Source organism: Chelon labrosus (genome assembly GCF_963514085.1).
Source record: "Chelon labrosus genome assembly, chromosome: 24".
NCBI classification, from domain to species: Eukaryota; Metazoa; Chordata; class Actinopteri; order Mugiliformes; family Mugilidae; genus Chelon; species Chelon labrosus.
The window spans coordinates 4,482,039-4,505,011 of record NC_140357.1 but is presented as its reverse complement, the minus strand read 5'-3'; the positions used below and the strand labels follow the sequence as shown (position 1 = coordinate 4,505,011).

The 22,973-nt window shown below is 41.7% G+C and overlaps 7 protein-coding genes across 9 annotated transcripts; 2 read left to right on the top strand and 5 right to left on the bottom strand.

The window, feature by feature from the left end:
- Window positions 1-1,561: 1,561 nt before the first annotated feature.
- Window positions 1,562-2,746, bottom strand: LOC311509116 (gamma-crystallin M2-like). Its single transcript, XM_084574174.1, has 3 exons — window positions 2,551-2,746; window positions 1,950-2,192; window positions 1,562-1,865 (listed from the first exon to the last, which is right to left on the bottom strand). The coding sequence occupies exons 1-3, from the start codon at window positions 2,566-2,568 to the stop codon at window positions 1,593-1,595; spliced, it is 534 nt and encodes a 177-aa protein (XP_084430300.1). The 5' UTR covers window positions 2,569-2,746; the 3' UTR covers window positions 1,562-1,592.
- A 221-nt stretch (window positions 2,747-2,967) lies between these two features.
- LOC311509532 (uncharacterized protein) lies at window positions 2,968-5,634 on the bottom strand (the record flags this gene model as incomplete). The annotated part of the gene is made up of 6 exons (XM_084574771.1): window positions 2,968-3,273; window positions 3,369-3,704; window positions 4,786-4,789; window positions 4,833-5,101; window positions 5,298-5,540; window positions 5,626-5,634. 6 exons carry the CDS (start codon window positions 5,632-5,634, stop codon window positions 3,001-3,003), a joined length of 1,134 nt encoding a protein of 377 aa, XP_084430897.1. The 3' UTR covers window positions 2,968-3,000.
- Window positions 5,627-7,431, bottom strand: LOC311509117 (gamma-crystallin M3-like). The gene has a single exon (XM_084574175.1). The coding sequence runs from the start codon at window positions 7,271-7,273 to the stop codon at window positions 6,905-6,907; it is 369 nt and encodes a 122-aa protein (XP_084430301.1). The 5' UTR covers window positions 7,274-7,431; the 3' UTR covers window positions 5,627-6,904.
- Window positions 7,088-21,346, bottom strand: LOC311509114 (protein boule-like). Of its 3 annotated transcripts, none has more exons than XM_084574171.1 (12): window positions 21,195-21,346; window positions 20,302-20,412; window positions 20,001-20,092; window positions 19,852-19,906; window positions 19,684-19,759; window positions 19,414-19,562; window positions 19,151-19,222; window positions 19,016-19,051; window positions 18,815-18,931; window positions 18,625-18,717; window positions 18,355-18,491; window positions 7,088-7,183 (listed from the first exon to the last, which is right to left on the bottom strand). In XM_084574171.1, exons 1-12 carry the CDS (start codon window positions 21,216-21,218, stop codon window positions 7,162-7,164), a joined length of 984 nt encoding a protein of 327 aa, XP_084430297.1. In that variant the 5' UTR covers window positions 21,219-21,346; the 3' UTR covers window positions 7,088-7,161. The 3 variants fall into 3 exon arrangements, with proteins under 3 accessions (XP_084430297.1, XP_084430298.1, XP_084430296.1); XM_084574172.1 differs by having other exon boundaries at window positions 18,815-18,928; XM_084574170.1 differs by having other exon boundaries at window positions 18,815-19,051.
- On the top strand, window positions 8,457-11,548 carry LOC311509250 (gamma-crystallin M3-like; the record flags this gene model as incomplete). The annotated part of the gene is made up of 3 exons (XM_084574376.1): window positions 8,457-8,747; window positions 8,829-8,882; window positions 11,330-11,548. Coding segments are annotated over 3 exons (564 nt in total), but the record flags the coding sequence as incomplete, so codon positions are not given.
- On the top strand, window positions 12,603-14,223 carry LOC311509119 (gamma-crystallin S-1-like). The gene is made up of 3 exons (XM_084574177.1): window positions 12,603-13,119; window positions 13,280-13,522; window positions 13,603-14,223. The coding sequence occupies exons 1-3, from the start codon at window positions 13,045-13,047 to the stop codon at window positions 13,870-13,872; spliced, it is 588 nt and encodes a 195-aa protein (XP_084430303.1). The 5' UTR covers window positions 12,603-13,044; the 3' UTR covers window positions 13,873-14,223.
- LOC311509118 (gamma-crystallin M2-like) lies at window positions 14,361-15,196 on the bottom strand (the record flags this gene model as incomplete). Its single annotated transcript, XM_084574176.1, has 2 exons — window positions 14,957-15,196; window positions 14,361-14,636 (listed from the first exon to the last, which is right to left on the bottom strand). The coding sequence occupies exons 1-2, from the start codon at window positions 15,149-15,151 to the stop codon at window positions 14,361-14,363; spliced, it is 471 nt and encodes a 156-aa protein (XP_084430302.1). The 5' UTR covers window positions 15,152-15,196.
- Window positions 21,347-22,973: the final 1,627 nt, after the last annotated feature.

Here is a 22,973-nt window from a genome sequence, read left to right as displayed (position 1 = left end):
TTTTTTTTTTGGTGCTCTACTTAGAAACTGCTCAATCAGCGCCTGGGAGATGCCAGAACGGATCCGCGTGTGATAAAAAAAAAGTTCCAGTTCAAACATCAGCTGAGCTCAGCAGCCCTGTTACTGATTTGCAGCGTCCTCTGTTTACTCGGCCCGTCACACGTCTACCACTGTGTACAGTGCCACATCTCTGATTTTTATTCTTCCGTTCTGGCAGATCAGCAGGCGTGATAGAATCCAACATATCCTGTGACAGGAAATTACCCGCTGCAGACTTACAGCTTCTTATCAAACGTGTCAGCCGGTTGCATTGGTTGTATTTCTTTTTCTCGGTATCTTCTAATCTCAGAAGAAGAACAGAGCAAAGGTGAAAATACACACAGGCCCCACAGGATGTTATATCATCTTGTAATTTTGCCTCATAATATTTAGTTATTAATTACATGACTTGCCTCATATAGTCAAGATGTGCAAGCTATGCTAAAGTCTTATGATTGTATAACAATGCGTTTATTTTCGCACTGAGTCACACTGCATATTTTCAGTTTCCTGTCACTTGTAATTTAACTCTTACACCACTAGGTGGCTCTCACGCTTACTTCCTTTATATCCTGATAGCTAAATGACCTCTGCACTCTTGGAGAGATCTTTTTCATAAGGAGAAGTGGTGGTGGTGGGGGAGTGGGGGAGTGTGCGTGTGTGTGGGGGGGGGTCATTGACATGGAATGTATCTGAAATGTATATTGAGTAATCCCCTTTGAAGCAACATTACAGTTACACATTAACTTTTGGGTTAAGATTCTTCTTGCAACATATGTAAGCGTACAAATCATAAGCCTTACTTATTCCAAGCAACATTTAAACGTAGAGATTTTAATTTAATCGCTGCTGTAAATAACAAGTGTCTCACTCGTCATATGTAATTAAAACTGTAATATATTATTAACAACGGTATAAGTGCGTTTACAAGTTTGCTACCACTTGTTCATAAGGTCAAAGGTCAACCTATACTGGTGCCTGGCGAACAAAAGCAAGTGTCCTGCAGGAGGAGGATTCTACCAACAACTGGCAACCCCTAAAGCTCTTATTCATGTCTTATAATTCATCTATAAACTATTACTAAGTTATTCGTTAACCGTCTCTGAAGCCCTTACTAACTACAGGTAAAATCTGTGGTGGTGTGTGGTTTTGTTGTGTCTGTCAACAGTTGGGTTGGATTTTTATTTATTTTTTTTCCCCTCTGCCATCTCTGGCGCAGGCTGCCGTGTAAAAGCAAGGGTCGCTGGCATGCCATCCTTGTTGGTGAATCTTCCTGAATCATCAGCCGCGTTTTTATTTCAGCGTTTTGTGTTTTTTCTGGGCTTTACTACGAACCACCAGATGTTAGCACCCACCGGTCACACAATAGCCGTCAGTGTACTCGGTATCTTGTCTAGTTTTTCTTTTTTTTTCCCATTTGGATTTGTTTTGTGACCACGAGAAACAAAAACACACCGATTCCAGTTGCAGTTCGTCTACACTCGTGGATTTATTTCTAGTAGAGGGAGTGGAGGAAGGTGAGAAAGGGTAAGTGATAATATTTAAGGTGTGGTCTAGAAGTCCACAATGCATCTAATGGAGCCGACAGAGGGATTAAGAGCCCCCCAGTCGGAGTGCCGTCTGTATTCACCCTTTTCCAGCAGGTACTGGCGCCCCCTGTAGTTTGGATTCTCGTAGAAGACCCAGACGCCGTCCTGGATGTGAGCCGAGTGGACGTCGCGGTAGCGCCAGCGGTCCAGCAGGTTGGGCAGATCCTCACTGAACTCCATCATCTGGCCACTGAAGTCTGGACGCTCGTAGATGCGGATCCTGTGCCTGCTGGATGACTAGAACAGATAAAATGTTAGCTTTAGAGGTTGAAACTTGGCATCAGCTTCTCATCACTGGTAATCTCACTTCCTAGGACTTACATGTCTGATAAGGCGACAGGAGCGGATGGTGTCATTGAAGCCGTTCCAGCTTTGGTAGTTGGGGTACTCTCCTCTCACGAGGACGTACTGGTAGCCCATATACTGAGGTCTCTCATAGATGACCCACGCCCCGCTCTCCACCCGCACAGAGTTACAGCGGCTGAAGTGGGAACTGAGTTCAGGGCAGTCGCTGCTGCATTCGTAAACATGACCCTGGAAGTTCTTGTCCTCGTAAAAGAAGATCTGCAACCAAGAATATGAGTTAAAACGCCATCTAGTGGACACGTGAGGAAGTGCAGTTTTGGCACATTTGCATGTGATGCCCCCAAGTGGCCAAAAACGGCATCCATCAGCTTTAAAGTTTTATCACAGACATTATTACCACTGGTGAACATATACATTTTTTTTTTTTAAGTATTTAGCACTAATGCATTTTATGTTACAACAATGAATATACTATTTTTATAAACTATTTTAACTGGGATAAATGCATTCATCAGAACATTATGGCAGCCTTCGTGGGACATTTAGCAACAAGCAATTCACCAATTAGTACAAGATGCACTGCAGCATTATTAAATTGTACAGTTAGAGGACTTACCTTCCCTGTGCGCTCCATAATCACTGTATGTTCCTTCCTCTCCCAATCAAATTAAAGGCCCTCATTGACTCCGCATCACTGATGATCCACTTTTATATAAAGGCTGATGAAATGCATCGCCAGTGGAATTATTGTCATTCAAATGAGCTCCCCATTAACGTGTTAGCCGATTCTGGAATCGTTTCAGCGTGCGGCCTTTATGTGTGCCGATGCAGAAATGTTGGCAGATGCACCAAATGACGTTAACCCAGCATTTCTGTAACTTATCCATATCTATTTGTGGTATTACTAACATTAATATAAACTAAAAAAAAAATTTGAAATTTAAAAACAAATGATGAGATGTTGCACCAGATATGAGGTGAAAAGGACACAAACACCAAATCATTTTTACATGATGATTTTATTTTTCCAGATACGCGCTGAGCCTCTTTAGATTTCATTACGTGCCTAGTGCTCCTTCACCCGACGGAGGGACCCAACCGTGGGCTGCATGGCCCCCCACTCAGGGTGCCGTCTGTATTCACCTCTCTCCAGCAGGTACTGGTGCCCCCTGTAGCTGGGGTGCTCGTAGAAGACCCAGGCCCCTTCGAACACCTTGCAGGAGTGGATGTCGCGGCTGTGCCAGCGCTCGTGCAAGGCCGGCATGTTGTCTGCCACCTCCATCGACTGGCCTTCAAAGTTTGGCTTCTCCCAAACCTTCAGCCTCCATGAATTCCCCACCTGGAAGAAATAAATAAAAGGCACTGACACAAACTTGTATGTGTTTAAAAATATGCTAAAACCTTCGAAGTCTGGTTTGATCCCTCTCTACTTACATTCCTAATGATGCGACAGGACCTGACGGCATCGTTGATGCCCAGCCACTGCTGGTAGTCTGGATACTCGCCTGGGTTCAGCACATACTGGTAGCCCATGTAGTTTGGTCTCTCGTAGATTACCCAGAATCCTCCCTCCACTCTGATGGAGTTGCAGTGGCTGAAGTAAGAGTGGAGTTCACTGGAGTCATTGTCGCATTCGTGGAATCGACCCTGGAAGTTTCTGTCCTCGTAGAAAATTATCTGGAAATGGAAAAAGATGGCTTTTATATGAACCTGCACATTTATATTTATCATGTAAACGAAATACTGAATATGTGAAGCATACTGTACCTTCTCCATAGTTTAGATCAATTAGTTTGGTTTCATATAAAACATTAAAGCCTCCACCTCCAATATTCTCTTTATACAGAACAAGAACAATAAAACTAAGCACATGGTTTGCTTTGTGCGAACCCGGATTATTCAATCGGCGATTCAAATATTTATCCAGGCTTATCACATTGTTCTGAAGCGGCGAATCCCGTTTCCCCCGAACAATGCAACTGCAAAGGGCAAAGCATCCCAAAGCCACTGGATGCTGCAGAGCGTGCTGACAAAAACAAGGGCACTGCAGGACATTTGGGTTGACGCGCAGCGCTTCGAGCTGAGTCAGTGACCCAGGAGGAAGGCACTAGAGCCTCTACAGGAGACACCGCAGCGTGATTTTACTGACTGCCCATCCAATTCATACTGAACAAGGTCCACTCGTGCAGTGGAATTAGTCATTTGATCGTTTACACAGTCTGTGGAGAAAAGTGGAATACTTACATTGATGAGGAGTGTGGAGATAAAAAGCTAAAAAAAGGAAACGAGTTCTCGAAACGAAACAAAATGTTGCTCTCCAGAGGGACACGTAAAATGTGCAAGTGATAATGTTGATTGTACACAAGATATATTAAAACCTAGCCACGGCATTAGCCAAGCACGTTCACGCAACCACTCGCCAAAAATTCTTGTTAATTGTAAAAATACTCAGAAGGCAAGTGTGATCAGAATAAAATGGACACTGAACAGATTGTGTTTTACATAGATTTGCAAGAAGATTGCACACTAACTCAAAATGTGCATCTTTCTGGGCTTTAAAAACATGGATCTATTTGAATTACTGTTATTCTGCTATCACGTATCGTGCAATAGAGGTCACACCTGCATTCAGTGATTCAAGCTTCCTCTGTATGTCATGAATATTTAATTATATTGTATTTTAGTTGAAGCATTTTACTTGTATCTTGTTGTGGCTAGGCCATTTTTAAACCATCTTTTTAATCACTTGAATCATGCTCAGTTTGAATGTTTGATTTATGTTTCAACTGACATATTTAAGACAAGGACACCAGTCAAAGTTTGCTTCTCATTTATTGTCTGTGAAGTTTACCCATCTACAAAAAGGTCTTGCACCACGTTCTTAGAAAGAGTCAAAACTCTGTGATCCTGCGGAAGGAGCCAACGCCAGGCGAGGCCGCCCCCCATTCGCCGTGCTGCCGGTATTCGCCTCGCTCCAGGAGGTACTGGTGCCCCTTGTAGTTGGGGAGGTCGTAGAACACCCAGGCGCCGTCGGTGACCACGCAGGAGTAGGCCTCGCGCAGCTTGTAGGCGTCGTACACCGAGGGGCAGTCGTCGGAGCACTCCACCACCTGCCCTCCGAAGTCAGGCCTCTCGTACAGCCTCAGCTTCCACGCGCTGCCATAAACCTGCAAACGTAAGACAAGAGTGTTGAAGGAAGCTGTCACAAGCATGCAGTCCTGAAAAATGTATTGTGAAAGTCAAAAAACTGGCTCACGGAAACACTTTAGCTAAATCAAAACAAAAGCTGAAAGGGGCCAAAAATCCATTCAGCATTCAAATCTTATTTATATTTCTTGTCTGAATCTGAATGAGGTCCCTTACGTTCTTTATGGAGCGGCAGGACCTGACGCTGTCGCTGAAGGCCATCCACTGCTGGTTGTCGGCATACTCCCCGGGGCTGAGGATGTACTGGAAACCCTTGTAGTTGGGCCTCTCGTAGATCACCCACGCGCCGCTCTCCACCCGGATGGAGTTGCAGCGGACAAAGGCCGCCTGAAGGTCGGCGCAGTCGCTGCTGCAGTTGTAGCAGCGGCCTTGGAACTTCTTCTCCTCGTAAAATGTGATCTGGGGAAAGCATTTAACAAACGTGAATATCTCAAAAAGTTTTTGTTTGTTTTTTTAAATCATACTGATGCTTGCGTTGTCTTACCTTCCCCATCTTGATGCACTGCCGTCCTCATCCTTTGCCGCAGCCCCGTCAAAGTATTTATCGATAAACAAAATGTGCAGAGTGCGGCGAGCCTTTCATACCCAAATGAGGCAGATTTACATATCAGCAAAATGGCTTGGTGCAGTTTGATTTGCCTTTGTTCCAGTCTGATGATGACTCTGTATCAAACACATGCTGGAACAGTGAAGGCTCAGTCAGACGGTGACAGAAAGAAATGATTTTGCAGTGTTGTTTTTTTTTGTTTTTTATAGTTGATCGTAACATTTAAGCCTCTTTTATATCTTTTATTATTCTGATCCTTTATGTTATTGGAATAAATGCTTCAGGTATCTAGTGCATGGTGGATAAACAGAGCAAACCCAGCTGGTGTGGTAAATGGAGACTGGAATTAAAACAATCCCTGCAGGGTTTAGTACCAAATTCAATGTACAAAAAGTACAAACATTAATTTCACTGTTTATGTTCTATGTAAAACCGTAGAACATAAACAGTTCAGATATGATGTCAATGACCTGAACGAAAATGGGCAACACATTCAATGAGCCTGTGTAGACCATTATTTTGCTGGTTTTCTATAGTTATTTCTTCGTTGTTTCTGTACTGGATGGGATGGATTTAAGAAAAGCAGGTCATATTTGGGGTCCACAGCCCCTAGATTGTGTCTCTGGATCTCTTCAGGCAGACATAACTGTCACTTCAACTCAACTTTACTGTATTAGTATTTATCAGTAGAAAGGTCAAGACTCCCTTCTTTGTATTTCTTTCTGTATGTATTACAATGTGCCCTCCATAGCTGTCCATCAAGGTGCTATACCACAGAAACAATTGGAAGTAGCGAGTAAATAGTGTACAGAAGTTGTGTAATTCAAAGGTGGACTTCCTCATCTCTTTGGCATACATTTCTGACTTCTTCTTCTGAGTCTTAACTGTCCGGAAGTTGAAAATCCCATCTTTAAAAGCCATGAACCCAACCCTGTGACTGCTTTTTGTTTTATTTCCCTACTTGTGTTCGATTCTTTGCTTTTCAGCCTTTGAATCAGCAGCATTTTGGTGCTGTTTGGTGTTTTGAATATTTAGCTCTTTATAAACCTTTGCAACCTCTTGGTCAACAGTGACAATTTTGGAAAACTCTTTAAAACTGTCAGCGTTCCTCTTGATTGTTTATGGAAGAACAGAAAACAGCAATGAAAGGCAGGTATCAGAACCATTGGATTTCAGGTAGCTTTATTTCTACACCGAGTACATTTCCAGGTTTGAGTTAACAGGAGTCCATGATGCGCCTCATGGAGCTGAACCTCGTCACGTCGCTCATCCCCATCTCTCTGAGGTTCCTGTACTCTCCGGGCCTGAGGTACAGCATCCTGCCCCTGTAGCTGGGCTGCTCGTACATCAGCCAGTGGCCGTCCATCACGTTGCAGGACTGGCAGTCAGACATGCGGAAGCGCTCCGTCATGTTGTCGCAGTCGTCCATCAGCTCGTGCATCTGGCCTCCGAAGTTCTCCCTCTCGTAGATCCTCATTCTGAAGGGTCCCCGGTGCTGTGGGTGGAAAAACGTCGAGGAAATGACGTCAGAATTACCACGCACCCTTCTGGTTTGTGAAACCAGACAATGGCTGTGGTTGATCATCTACAATAACAGCTGAGTTGCAGAGTTGCAGATGAGTTTCCAAGGTTGTATGAGATTCATGCAGTTTCTAAAGTGTTCTAAGACTTCTACTCCAAGTCTTAGACCACCTAAAACTGCAAAAAGAAGGTCTCCCTTCTAATTTGTGGTGTGGCCAGTGCGTTAAGCTCATCCACCTACCGCGGGGATCATGCGACAAGACCGGATGCAGTCGCTCATAGTCATTCCCATCAGGCGCTGGTTATCCGGATAGTCGCCCCTCCTCACCAGCATCTGGTGGCCCATGAAATTGGACTTCTCATAAACCACGAAGAGGCCACTCTCCACCCTGCAGGAGTTGCACCTGCTCAGGTAGGAGGTGAGCTCCGGGCAGTCGCTGCTGGTTTCATAGGAGCGACCCTGGAAGTTCCGGTCCTCGTAGAATATGATCTAGGAAGAGAACATTTCCAATTTTTTTATTAATTGTTGTTACCAATATCTCTCTCTTTTCATTGTGATGTTTTTAAAGTTAAACTCACCCTCCCCATGGTCATGATATCGTGAGCTAATTTCAGATGTACAGCATCAACATCGATCCTCATCCCTTTTTATACATCTCACAGCCGTAGTATTTCCACATGGCTTGTGTTGAAACCTTTGAGTCATCACTCTATATTGTGGCACAGAGCAGCACTATAGAGTGGCAGACATCACTGTACGTCAGAATCTGCAATAGTGATTGTGAATTGAATATTGGGTTTTATGCTTGCTTCCAGTGGTTTCAGCCATTTAATTACAGCTCTCTTTACAAATGTAAAGATTGAACTTTGTGGCAGCACTAACAGAAATCACCAAACTGCTTTTTTTGCTTTGCATCATTTGAAAATAAAAAGGCAGTAAATAAGAACTTTTTTAATAATATTTTACTTGCATTCTGACCTGACATGACCTCTCTAAACTACATTCAATAATAAAAAATGAATGCAGGGTCACGTGAACCTCATGATGAGTCATGATGTTTCACACAAAGCTGTGTGAGGAAGTCTGCACCTGATAGTCTATATAAAAGTGGCATTGGGTTGGCATCATTTAGGAAAACTAAAACCACCACCATGGGCAGGGTAATATTTGTTATATGTTTGTATAAAGCTAACAGTTATAGTGTTCTATATAGAGACAGGAATAAAACAAAATCTCCAAATGATCAACTCTTTCCTGTTTTCTGTTGCAGATAATTTTCTACGAGGAGAAGAACTTCCAGGGTCGGTCCTACGACTGCAGCAGCGACTGCTCAGACATCCACATGCACCTGAACCGCTGCAACTCCTGCAGGGTGGACAATGGGTGCTTCGTGGTGTACGACCGCCCTAACTTCATGGGTAATCAGGCCTTCTTGAGGAGAGGCGAGTACTCCGATTTCCAGCGTATGGGGAGCATGATGGGCATGTTGGGCATGGCAATGATGGATAGCGTTCGGTCCTGTCGCATGGTCCCCATGGTAAGACTTTGCTTTTCAATTCTTGACGGTGCTATTACGGATGCTTATGGACTGCAACCATGTTTCTTTTTCCTCCAACAGCACAGGGGACAGTTCAGGGTGAGAATCTACGAAAGAGAGAACTTCGCAGGCAAGATGCAAGAGCTGATGGAGGACTGCGAGTCCCTCCAGGATCGCTATTATATGTCTGACTGCCAGTCCTGCAACGTGATGGACGGCCACTGGCTGATGTTCGAGCAGCCCAGCTACAAGGGGCGGATGGTGTATGTGAGGCCTGGAGAGTACAGGAACTTCCGAGACATGGGGTCGAGCAACATAATGAGAATCAGCTCCGTCAGACGCATCATGGATGTATGCTGACTTGTCATTGCTTCCACAGGAAACCTTGGGTCAATAATAAAAAATACATTTTGAATCTCTTAAATGTTGTTGTTATATTTATTATTGGACCAGGTACTCTTGTGCAAAAAGTGTACAGTGTGGTACTAACATTGTTATACACCAATCTATAAAAAGTCAATATTGGCCAAGCCCAGCACAGGGAATTTAGCCCAAAACGTTTCCCTTCAGTACTACATATTAGTAGCAGTAGCATAATGCTACTCTGTGGCCGTAGTAACTCACTTGCAGCAAGCTGATATGAACACAGTATTAACACTATGGTATTACCAACACTGTCCAATGCAAACATCCACTACAGCCGTGGCGAGCTGCTAAGTACTTCAACTCTGACCACAGTACTTACCGTAATTTGGCAACAGTATACTGTATATCTATAATAAATGATTTATCTTCAATATATTATAAATTATACTATTATTATAATCAAAGTCAAGGATGATAAGATGCTGTCCGGGTGATGAAGTAATTCAGTAATTCACAGCAATTTGCACGTATGTTTAGGAGATACGTAGCGTGCACCAAAGGTTGACACCAAGAAAGCAGGTCTGTCCAGAATAGATTTAAAAGTTTATCCTCTGAGGAGACTGAATGTACACAGAAAATACTGTATAGCAGTATTACATGCAAATTTAGGCACCAATGAGATGTTGTTTTGCACCAAAACGTTGGATAAGCAAAAGGCTGAGTTTGTAGAATATTAAATAGCTTTATGCAACACTGCTAATTAAGGTTAAAGGAGAGTATGTCTCATATGTTTTCACTTCTTTTCTTCCCATTTAAATACACAGCAATATCTATCATAAACTTTTCAACAGTAGGTCAATGGTACTAGTAAAGCTGAATCCTGAATGTAGTTAGAGCATTGTGTTATTCTTCTTTCAGAACTTTGATATTTTGCCATTAAACCAAAGCATTTAACTGAATCTATCAATCTGTTACTCAGAGCTTTACAAACATAAACATGCCCTATAATTAAACTGATGGAGCGATTGCTGGAGTTTGCTTTGTCACTGTAAAATCTGCACCACTACAGTTTAATCCGGGCGATCGCATTGTTCACAGCTTTGATGTACAGTGCAGTGGGAACTTCCACGGCGATGAGCTGACTCAGTTATTTCATACAATTGAGAGGCAAATTCTTTTGATGTCACATGATGCATAAAAGGCAGCGCGCCAGTGGGATGAAGCGAGTAGTGTGACCATGAGCGCAAAGGTAATGTAGGGATCTACACAAGTACTGATCTATGCTGCAGCCAGCGTAGGACACTGACACTAACTCATGCATATACTGCATAAAGCTCAATAATCCTTTTATACTGTATAAACCAAAATACTGTCAATTAGCACAATGTGGATTTGTGTTATGACAGTCAGTGAGCACTTTTATCCGTAGGATATTTCCAAAACAAACTTGAAATCTGTCTTTCTTTCTAGATTGTCTTCTTTGAGGAGAGAAACTTCAAGGGCCGTTCGTATGAGTGCATCAGCGACTGCTCAGAGATTGCCTCTCACCTGAACCAATGCAGCTCCTGCAGGGTGGAGAGCGGGAGGTTTATGGTCTATGACCAGCCCAACTTCACAGGGCAGCAGTACCTCCTGACCAGGGGAGAGTACCCCGAGTATCAGAACACCATCGGCTTCAATGACTGCATTCAGTCCTGCCGTATTGTCCCTGTGGTAAATATATGTATGATATTATCAACTAAGGAGAGACAAGCGTGGTCAAAAATGTCTGACGGTTCATGTCTTACCTATTAAGATGAGTTGCGCCTTTCCATGTCCAGTACAGAGACATTTCCAGTAAGTCTAGCTTAGCACTGGCATTTGAATCAGAGACAACTTGATAACAACTCAAGCTAGTACATGGATTATTATATATAAATAAAATTATTCTTTACATATTAAATTATCAAGAGTTAACTTTGGCACAACCATAGCTAGCTGGCAAACAACCTAGCTATAGTTCTTAAGGTTTTGTTAATACCGGAGCAATGTTACCTTTTAGTTTTTACATTTAACCCCAGAGTTAACACACAGTTGCACGAGCTTTAGCAAGCATTAGCACCACAGCAGCTATTCACTATGACCCCTCCACCTCATATTTCCCCACTTTTTTATTTTCACAGCACGAGGGGCCATTTACGATGAGGATCTACGAGAAAACAAACTTTGAGGGCCAGATGCACGAACTGACTGACGACTGCGACTCCATCCAGGATAACTACCAAATGTCCGACATGCAGTCCTGCAACGTGGTGCAGGGCTACTGGTTGATGTTTGAGCAGGCAAACTATAAGGGCAGGATGTTTTATATGAAGCCAGGAGAGTACAGGGACCTCAGAGAAATCAGCAGCGATGGCGTGAGATTCAGTTCAGTCAGACGCATCATAGAAACTTAACTGACTTTTATTTAGCTAATAAGTTTGCGGACACCTTGTTTCATCAGCAAGGTGTAAAAAAAAAAAAAAAAAAAAAAAAAAAAAAAAAGGTGGAGGGGAACGGGTTTTTATCCTGAAACTGTGATTTATGGATTGTTTGCATGTAGTTCCAGTTGTACTGTACAATTCATTGTGAATTTACCTCTTTTACTGTGTGATGCACACAATAAATTGACTGGCTGCATATTTGAGTGAATTGTGTATATATTTTTGTATATTCTTAACATAATCAACGGCTGTTCTGCCATATTAATCTCAAATACAAAGACAAGGGTGGAAATATATATGGAAAACGTATTGTAAGCCAAATATACAACATCCATATTTGAAAATTTACACACAAAAAATCCATAATCTGTACTTTGTGTGGGTTATGATTGAACAAAAAACTGAATTTCTACCATCTACGCTTACAAGCAAACAAAAGCTAAATATATTTCTGATCCGACATGCCGCATGCAATTGAGGCATAGCATACTGAGAGGCAAAGTTGCATAGCTTAGTTCAAAAATGGATTTATTGGAAAGAAACACATACAGGTATGTTAAAAGGCAATGTCAGTGCCTTTAGTCCTAGCTCACCTTCCAAATACATAAATTAGGATAGCTGTTATTGTACTGTATGCGTATTTTTTACCCATTCTTGTGCAATCAAAATATGGAAGAAAAATACAGACAGAAGTAAATAATCAATAATGGCATAAAGCCTTGTAAATTAGGCAATGATACATTTGAACATGATACCATCCACATGCTACACTTGAAAATGTGAAATCTTAATTTTTTAACCCACTGGCTGTAGATAATATGCACAGGTTTCACATAACACTGTCGCTCTCAGCCGAGCAGCTCTTCTGCATTAAATCTGTCATGTGCAGTCTGTGCTGGAATTACATTGGAGCGCTTAATCCGCGGAGGACGCCACAACACGAAGCCGAACAAAAGCACGGCCGAACACAGTAGAGGCCGTGTAAAAACAAGTTATTGTGCTGACCTGAGATCGTTAATCTTATAAAAAGAGGTTGCAGGCAGGCGGGCAGGCAGGCAAAGCAGTCACTGCAGCTTGAACAGTGTTAAATTTAAAATGTATTGCAGTCATGTTTAATATCGGTCTTTCAAATGTAGCAACTGAGTAGCCACCTTTACCTTCATTATTAAAATAGATTTCACAAGTAAGATGTGTTGTGCAAATATAAGGATGTATATAAATTGGTGTTATAAACTGTTTCAGGTAGACCAGCGTGTGTGGAGACGTATTTATTCATCTATATTTATAGTATACTTACAGAGTCTGTGGATGTGCCACCATCAAACAAATGCGACAAGAGAAACAGCAGCTCAGAGAAAAAGAGCTGATTTGATTTGTTGATGGCGCCAAACAAAAAAATATATTGTTTTGTGAGAAAAAGCTGACGAGCCCACTCATTTTGTTCTGACTGACAATGACACAGGTCATCCATGGGTTATAAAGGCAGCCTGGGGCGCACAGATGCCTCTACAGTGGGCCAAAAGTTAGCAGACACAATGGGCAAGGTAAGGCTGCGTGTTTTGCTACGTCTGTTTTGGGATACGGCATATCTGCGTGGATTATACGACATCAAGCGGTGAAGTGGAAACATTTTTTTTTTTTTTTGCGTGGGATAGTTTTTCATTTCCATGAATCTGAGGCAAGTGTTGATTCGTTTCCTTTCAGATTACTTTCTTCGAGGACACAAACTTCCTGGGTCGCTCTTATGAGTGCGGCAGCGAGTGCTCCGACCTGCATTCCCACTTCCGCCGCTGTAACTCCATCAAAGTGGACAGTGGCGACTGGATGCTCTATGAGAAACCCAACTACATGGGTTACCAGTACTACCTGAGGAAGGGCGAATATTCAGACTACCACCGTTGGATGGGATTCAACGATTGTGTGCGATCTTGCCGCATGATCCCTATGGTAAGCCTTAGTCTGGTGTGTTGAAAGTTTTTAGACAATATTATCACTTCTCGAGAGGCTGATGAATCTCCTTTCTGCAGCACCAAGGCTCCCACAGACTAAAGGTCTACCAGCGGCCAGAATTCGGAGGTCAGATGATGGAGCTGACCGATGACTGCCCCTCCCTGTACGAACGCTTCCATTTCAACGACATCCACTCATGCAACGTGATGGACGGTAATTGGATGTTCTATGAGCATCCCAATTACAGGGGGCGCCAGTACTGGATGCGCCCTGGTGAATACAGGAGGTTTAACGGGTGGGGAAGCATGAGCCCAAGGGTGGGATCGATCAAACGTGTCACTATGTAAGACAGCTGAATGTTTATGTGACGTACCATCAATAAATCTATCGAAACACTAGCGCACTGTCAATTGCTCTTCTTTCTGTTTGGTTTTAGGTAAGCAGTTCAGTAGTTTCGGAGGGGTCCACTAGCAAATTAAGTCTTGTTACTAGTGGAGAAAGTTTCATAAAGCAACAAGGTTCTTTAAGAAGTGATTTCCCTGAGTTGATCCATGGACTGGCACCAGAGTTGCTGCATTTGGGAGAAAGGGTTATGTTAAGGGTTAGATCAAGAGTGCAATTTTTTCTTTCGTCAAGTTAACTCTTCTTTAATGAGTGGACCTAACAGGAAAGGGAACAGAACTGACAGGAAAAGGCTATACAAATACTTGCAAATGAAAACCCAATGAACACTAAAGTATATTTAAAAAAAAAAAAAAAAAAAAAAAAAAAAAAGCAAATACACGCACAGTTTAATCCCAGCGCGTTTATTGAGAACAGATACAGGAAGACCTTTTTAGTTGAAGTCGGTGATTCGCCTGAGCGAGCCAATCCTCGGACTGGCGCCACCCCAGTCGCTGTATCTGCGGTACTCGCCGGGTCTCAGGTAGTAGGTTTTCCCCTTGTAGTTGGGCTGGTCGTACAGCAGCCAGTGGCCGTCGACCACGTTGCACGAGTTAATGTCGGACATGCGGAAGCGGTCCTGGACGTTGGGGCAATCGTCGCTCACCTCGTGCATTTGGCCGCCCAAGTCAGGCCTCTCATATAGTCTTATTCTGTAGGAACCACGGTGCTGCAGGGAAAAAATATATATATATTAATGAATTTGTCTAAGTAGTTATTTCAGAGTCCACCTATTTTAGACAATTTCCAAATTTGTTTCAGTTTTTCTTAACATAAGATCTTCCGCAATCCAGTGTTTCTTTTACATCCAGTAGGTGGAGTTTAACCGTCATTCTCTGAAACTGTAAGAGTAGCTTGGTGGCTTCAAAAAGTAGCTTTGCATTTTTGATAATGTATTCCACATCAAGACCTTTTTGTTCATCTAAGTCTGAGCTGTGCTGTCTCAGGATGCCCACATGTATATTTTCATACTCTTTGTCTTGGGCTTACCACTGGAATCATGCGGCAGGAGCGAATGCAGTCGTTAATGCCGATCATACGCTGGTTGTCTGAATACTCCCCCCTGCGCAGGAAGTACTGGTGGCCCAGATAGTGAGGTCTCTCATACACCATGAAACAGCCGCTCTCCACGCGAATTGAATTGCAGCGGTTGAAGTACGGGTGCAGGTCGGCACAGTCGCTCATGCACTCGTGGTGCCGACCTTGGAAATTTCTGTCCTCGTAGAAAATAATCTGCAAAACAACAGCAGTGATAAATGATTACCCGCTATCACATATAAACACCAACCTAAAAGTGGAGATTTTAAATTCTGTATTTCCATAATAAACTTACCTTTCCCATAGTTTTGGTGGTGGGGGCCCGACTGATGCTCAATAGGCGCTCTCTGTGCGGCTGCTCTTTTATATAAAGTAGCTGTGTGATGGCACAGCATAAAGTATTGTCATCCAAATAGGTTTTAAAACACAAATCCGGTTATGTATAGCGACGCGCCACGGTGTGATGATGACTTATTGTTGTCCAGTTTTCACATGTTCATCACTATTGATCAAAACACCACAGTGCGCTAGTGAACCGGGGGTCACTGCTCACAGTATCAGCAAAACAACAACAGTTAATTGTGTCCTTTTCAGTTGAATGATACCCAATACTATATACCAGCCCATTCGGAAAAAAAAAAAAAATCAAGGGACTTATGTCATTTCCCAAAGCAGGGATCCCCGGTAGCCACGTAGTAACTAAGTCTGTGTATATCTCAGACTGCTTCTTCCACAATAAACTGCATAAATAATGCATCATCCTGGTCCGACACAATAAAATCTATTTAGTTTTGTCTTGCAAGCAGTGTAGTGGAACATTGTGTCTGAACAGATATTGGATTCATTGCTATGCATCTCAGTAAACACTCAGAGGTGTAACCACTTTGGGGATCCTCTGACTTTTCAATAATACTTTGCTTCGTACAAGTAGAAAATAATTCTACTCACACTGACACCCTAAACCAAGGTGACCATGTACTGCATTATGACAGAATGAATATTAGCATGTTAGCACTATGATTATGCTAATATTTAATCCTGTTAGCATGAACTCTTAAGTATTCTTAGCTTGTAAGTCATCTTTCACAGACATGCCAACATGCCTTTGGACTAATTTGTCCTTTACTCAGTTTAATGCATTAGGCAGCCAAGCAACCAGCACTGACTTGTGCATTTGGAGCCTAAGCTAATTTTGCAATAAACATATGTGATTAGGCTTTAAAAAACTTGTCATGTACTGTGCACTGCATCCATATACTCTGCTGTCATCTGATTTGTATACCCTCTCCCTATACTTTATACTCTCAACTCTCAACAAATGGTGATAAATGACAATAAGGTCTATTTGCATTTATTTGTGAGATGAGAGACAGAAGTGGTCCAACAAGGGTCCTCCAACAAATTAATTGTTTGCCCAACATATTATTTTTGTACAAAATTTACAAAGGAACTGTGATATCTGGATAGATAATGAAGTTAGTCACTTTATAGGACAGATTTCTGGTGAAGAGGAAGCTTTTGGAAAGAGGGTTTTACCGTTTACTTTCAGTATTTTACAGTATGAAATGTGACCACACAGTATGAAGCTCATCATGTATGGAGAGCTGACACACAGCGGTTTTATGAACTTTAATCCAAGGTCACGAGACTCAGTCTTTTGTGTATCCAATCAGCAGGCGTTTGGTGCTTGCGCCTGCCAAGGTCTTTATCCCGTCCATACAGGCGAAAACCCTGATTCATCAGCGCCAACGGCCTGGACTGGCACATGACTGACCCCTCATTCATGCTTCTCCATAGGATGCCCGCATCAGTTTTTAGTTCTTTAAACGCTTCAGATCATTTCTATAAATGTTGCCATCTACTGTAACATGCATGCTTGAAAGCGCTTTCAAACTGCATCATGGGAAATGTAGTTTTCAGGATTTCCCCACCACAACAAATTCTGAATTGTTGCATTTGAAACAGCACAGCTAGGAAACATTTATTTCAACTGAGGAACTGAGGAAAATGCACTTAACTATTGCACTGTGATTTGCAATATTACAGAGAAAGAAGAAAGTAGAAGCAAATACTGCAAATATATCGAAAACAAAACTGTAAACAAAGCACCAGAATAGATTATGCTGGGTTTTAGACTATACAAGTTTCTTGAGTTTAACTCCAAACAAAATACAAGAAAATGTGACTGAAATTACAATAAGACAAGTAGCAACGTCAGAAAAGCGCACCGATCATTTCAATTGTACTAAACTTCTAAGAACATTTCACCTGGAAAACGATTCAAACTGACCACATTCAATAAGAAAATTAAAGCGTTAAGACCGAGGATTGTTACAATAAAATATCAAGCACAAAAATGTTAGTAGTAGATAAATAAAACTGATATTTGACAGCAGGCTTGTAAAAGATTGGTAAAATGTCTTTTGAACTCTCGAACATAAAAATTACAAAGTCTTTAACATGAGCACACGTGAACTTAACAGCTAATTTACACAGACAAACTTGAGGAGAAACTATTCCGTACAGTATTTCCGACTAGATATTGGTTTCTCTGATGCTAAAACTACTGAGCAAAGGAAAATGTTTTGCTCTAAAACAAACTGGGTGAGAACCAATTCCAGTGGATCTGAGGAAAGGTTCCAACACTGATAAAGCACAGGAGACGAGACGCAGCAGAGCAATCAAAGGAATGACTTTTGAGCAAGAAATAAATCAAATAAATGTGATCACTGATCAACAGAGCATGTGCAGCGTTGTTCCTTTGTCTTCTCACGAGAGCTGACATGGTAAGAAATACAAAAAAAAAAACTTTGATACCCTGCAGCTAGGAGCTTCAAAAATGCGGCAGCCTTAATATGTCATGCCGATGAACAAGAGGAGCTGTGACTACATTCACGTTTTGCTTTTTGTTTGATGGATGAGGTTGGTATTTATATTTCAGCTTTCGCCAGACAGTTAAACTTGATATATTTTTGTAACAGAAAAGATGACAAGATTGTGCGAGACACTGCTGCTGCCATCATCTGAATTTTAACAACTTGTCGCCTGGGAATTCAACACTTGTGAAATATATAGTGCTACAGTAAATGTTAGATTTACAGAAAAACATCTGGTATTGCTTCATTTTGATGCGTTAATGTAGAGAAAGTAAGACAAAATACTGTCAAATTTAAAGTACAGTACAAAATAAGAGCCGTCGGACAGTGAGGCCTGTGAGAGATGAGAGCTTACCTGCATACGTTGTGAGTCACGGGTTTAACAGCTGATAGATTATGTGTAAGCCCGCGGTGAAAGGACAGGAAGAGAAACAATATGTTTCCCTTGAGGTGGTGTGTGTGGGTTTAGCCTACATGGGAGGTTGTGAGGTGTGGAACATGGAGGCATCTGGCGGCTCTCTTGTTTCTGGCAGATAGTGGTAGTCCCTGTGGCGCATGAAGCGGCGGTACTTTGGCTTCAGGTGGACACGCGTGGACGGAAACATCAGATTCTGTTGAGAAAGGGACAGGTTATTCCTCACTGAAGACGAATCAAGACGGACAGCAGTTCAGTTTTATAAATCAATAAAGGAGAGCCTCTTCCGCCTTAGTGAACTACTTGTGTATTAAAAAGAGGCCTTTTACCTTTCCAGGGTCATGTTGCAGAATAATGGGCATCATTCCTTCTGCTCTCTGAGGATACACTGGGTAAACGTGCTGCACTGTCGGCTCTACAAACTGCACATGCACGGAAAAAAGGTGAGCATTGCGATATTACATCACAAACTCCATCAATGTCCCTCCACCAACACCTGCATCTGTGCTGAATCTGTACCTCTGGTGTGGTGTCCTCCATGACAGGCACAGGAGCCTGAAAGGAGCCTCCATCAGCGGGCTGGTAAAGACTTCCCGACTGCTGAGAGTACATGACTGAACTGGAGGGCATCGGCTGCTGGACGTCAGACATTAAAAAAGAGGTAAACAACTGACCAGCTTCTCCTGAATTAAAAAGAAAGCATGGCTTTATGCGACCTACCTGGACGGGATTCCAGTGAGGCTGGTTTGGGACACACTAGGGAGAGGGTGAGGCAGGAAGAAAGCAGGCTGGAAAGACATATTCAAACCCCTGAGATTGTACGAAACCAATGGATCTTTAAGAGGCTGAGCTGACCTGGTAGTGGTGATACAGTGGCTGCTGGTGAAAAGGCTGATGAGGCTGAGGGAGCATCAGAGGAGGTTCGGGCTGGAAGAAAATATTCATTTATAGTTAAGTTGATTTTTTTAGGCTGCCTGACTAGCTAAGGACCAAAGAAAGCTTCAGAGTTGGTGTCTTTAGTGACTGCAGCACAGAGCTCTTGCTAGGCCTGCTCAATTACCTTCATTATATTTCCCTTGTATAGCATTTACATGGCTGCGATATTGATCAGTGCTTACTGGCCATTGGAGAGTAGGAGGGTTCACGTTGGGGCCGTAAAAGTAGGAGACTCCATTGTGGTAGCCGTGCGGATACCCCACGGATGAGGTCCCACAGGATATCTGCTGAGGAGTGGCAGCTTCAGGGCTCAGCATGGGGGGACTCTTAGCTGGGACAATTACAGAATAAGTGATTAGAAGTACAGCTGCTCTGCTATATTATGAACTATTAAGAGTAATAACAATTAATCCACATGTTAAAGCGCCTTCAGTTTTACACTGTTGACTTACTTTGTCTGGAAATTTGATGCTTCCGGACGGCTTGACCAATGCTGAGCTTCTTGTCTTTGAAACAGATGTCATCCGCCTTTAACAAAGTGGTCCAGGGTCACATAAGACAAAAGCGTCCAGGCAGAAAATGCAAGATAATTCGGGTGACAAACGGTGTGCTTTACTTACATTATTAAGGATTTTCAGAGCATCTTCTTGGGTTTCAAATGTAACAAATCCGTAGCTGCTCAGAAAGACAGAATCAACAGGCTGGTTAAAGTCAAATGAAAAGTCACGACTACATGCGGCTATCTGTATATACGAGGCAGTTAACTCACCCCTTTGACATTCCTGAACGATCAATCACAATCTTCACCTCTTTGACAGCACCATGTTGGGAGAAGACATGTCGCAGTTCGCTCACATTAACCTGGAAACACTCAAAGTTAACCATTTGCATTTTTAGCCAATTTGTTGGGACGCCACGTGAACACCAGACTGGGATCTCAACTCATGAAGATAACTATAAATGAAAATGTAAGTCCTCATCCTGAAATACTTCTGCTGCTCTCCACCCTTCCGCGTTAAGACACAGAAGCCCACAATACACATATACCAGTGAAAATGTGCAACTCTCACCCTGTAGTCAATGCCCCCGACAAAAATCCGGTTGGGGATAACGGTGCCGAGGGCGGGGGAGCGGTGATTTTCTGAAGGGGACACATCAGGGGTGGAGGAACTGCTGTCGATCTGAGATCAACAGAAGGATGTGGACTTAAAACATAAATCAAAAGGCATCATGGTCTAATTCAAGGCCAGTGTGAAACATTATTCATCACCTTATTGGGCAGAAAGGACTTATATTTTATTTACACTACAATGGTGCAGGTTTATGAGTTGTTCTTACCACTGATGTTGCAGACACACTTCATACTGTTTATATAAATATATAGATTAATGTATTTTTTACTGTCTCTTTAATTCTATTGGTCCAAATTATAATAAAATGTCAACACAAGAATATCAATCAAAGAAAACCTGTCCTGTCAATTTCAGTAATTTAAAACTGGTTCTCACGAAGACATAGTTACCATTAGCTTAAACCATATTCAAACAAACTTTTTTAGCTAGCTCTGGCAATAGTGCAACTCAACACAGACATTTTACAACTGAAAAGTACTTTACAGCTGACTTTGGTAGACTTGCTTTACCAAAAAACAACTTTTAGTTAGCATTTTAGCGCACCGGAATACACTACCAACTAACTTAGCTAGCATGTTGAGCCACTTCAACAAGTTATGCTAACATTTATTTATTTATTTATTTATTTAATTGTCCTAAACGATGTCTCAGTTGGCAAATGAAACTGGCTCGTAATGTACCACGAACTGCTCTTTATAGCATACTGACTTAAGTAAGTTAAATGTATTTATTGTAAACTATGTCGACGGCACTTGAGTTACCATAGCAATGCTAGCCGGCTAAAAGATCTGCTAGCAGCAAGGTGGCAGCGGAGTTGGCATTTGACTCACCGTGTTTTGTTTCTCCACCTCCATGGCTTCATTAAACCCGTTAAATTCTAACTTTCAAAGATTAATTCGGGTTATAATCTCAGGTTAATCATGGTTTATTTATTATTTCGCCGAAGATAAATCTGATTCATTGACCCCCTCCTCCCACACTCCCACACCTACGACCTCATTGATCGCATGTGTCCATACGACAGAAACACAAACGAATAACAAAAAAATATTAATTAAAAAAATAAACTTTATTAGTATATTTTTTTACATATCTTCACCAATATGTTCATTTTTCAACATACTAGAAATTCCCGAGTGGAAACTTTACTTTTTTATTATTTTTTAAAGTAGTATTATTATTATTTTGTAAGGAAGCCACATAATTGACTTTCCCATTGAGGGACCTGCTTTTACTTTGAATTCAAAGTCTTTTGAAATTATACTAAATTTGTGAGAAATGTAGCTATAGTAAATGAATAGGACGAAAAAGCCATTAAAACTAAATAGGCTCAAGTACACGTTGGTGTAGTATTAAATAATGTCCACAAGATGGCGCGATTCCTCCGTGCATAAAATTAGAGCAACAAGCAGTGACTTCAAGATAAATCCTCATCAAACCTGGAATAAAAAGTAAGAACTTGGGACATGTTGGCACAGTTCTCCGCTTTTTATACCCTACAGATTAATACTAGATTAATTTAATGATGAAAAAGTTTTCGCATTTCATGTTTTCACTTCATGTTTTGCTGCCAAGGGTATACTTTCAACGACAAGACTATTTCTTTCTTTTTTGTTAAATGCCATTTTTCACTTTACAAATCTTTTTTTTTTCTTTCAAAAAACGGCATCCTTTAGAAATCATCATAACGGCATCCTTTAGAAATGCTTACAAGCGGTTGCTGACTCAGGAATGGTGATTAATGTTTTTTTGGGGAGATTTTAGGTGCTGAGGGCGTCAAAGCTTAAAGTCACTTTCCAGTCTCGATCCTCAAGAAAGCCTCTTTGGATGTCGCACAAAATCCTCACACACAGCTATAATTTGCTTATAACTGGCGACAAAGTGTTCTCAAACACTGTCATTTGTAGGCCACCCACCTTCCTCCTCCTCCTCTTCCATGAGGCCACAACAAAGTGATGGCACAAATTCGACAGTGTCTATGAGTGAACACATAAAGGAAGCATGAGGATTAGATTTTATTTAATGTTTTCCTTTCAACAAGGAGCTCATTGCGCTTTCGGTGTGTATTTCATCCCAGGCTGTCTTGTCCTCATCTGAGCAATGCGGGTCACACCATTACTTGTCACTCATTTCCAGCTTTTCTTAATTGCCGGGTGAATTTGCCAACGAGTTCAGACGGTACGAGATGAGACGGGCATGTTTGATAATTACGGCAATTTACAAGCTCAAAGTCCTTTTATATGCGACAAAGATCATTTAAGACGCAAGTGCTGTCAGGGCAGCTCGTGTGTCTGAGTTTTCGCTGAAAACAAAAGAGCGTGAGAGTGTGAAGCTTTTAATCTTTGGCTGATATGGTTTTCTGATATTATTTAGCTTGATTTCCAATAATCTTCCTCTTCTTTATCTTATTATTATGTCTTTATATCCTGCTTTAATTTAATTATAGTCCTTTAAAAAGTGTTTTATATTATATTTCTTACACTATTCTTACACTACGTTATGTCTGGCAAAATATTGTCAAAAAGTAAAATTTTGTACACATTCTTAATGGTATTTTAGAATTTGTAATTTCTTGGAAAACGACTAAAAACGTGTTGCTGACTCATCCT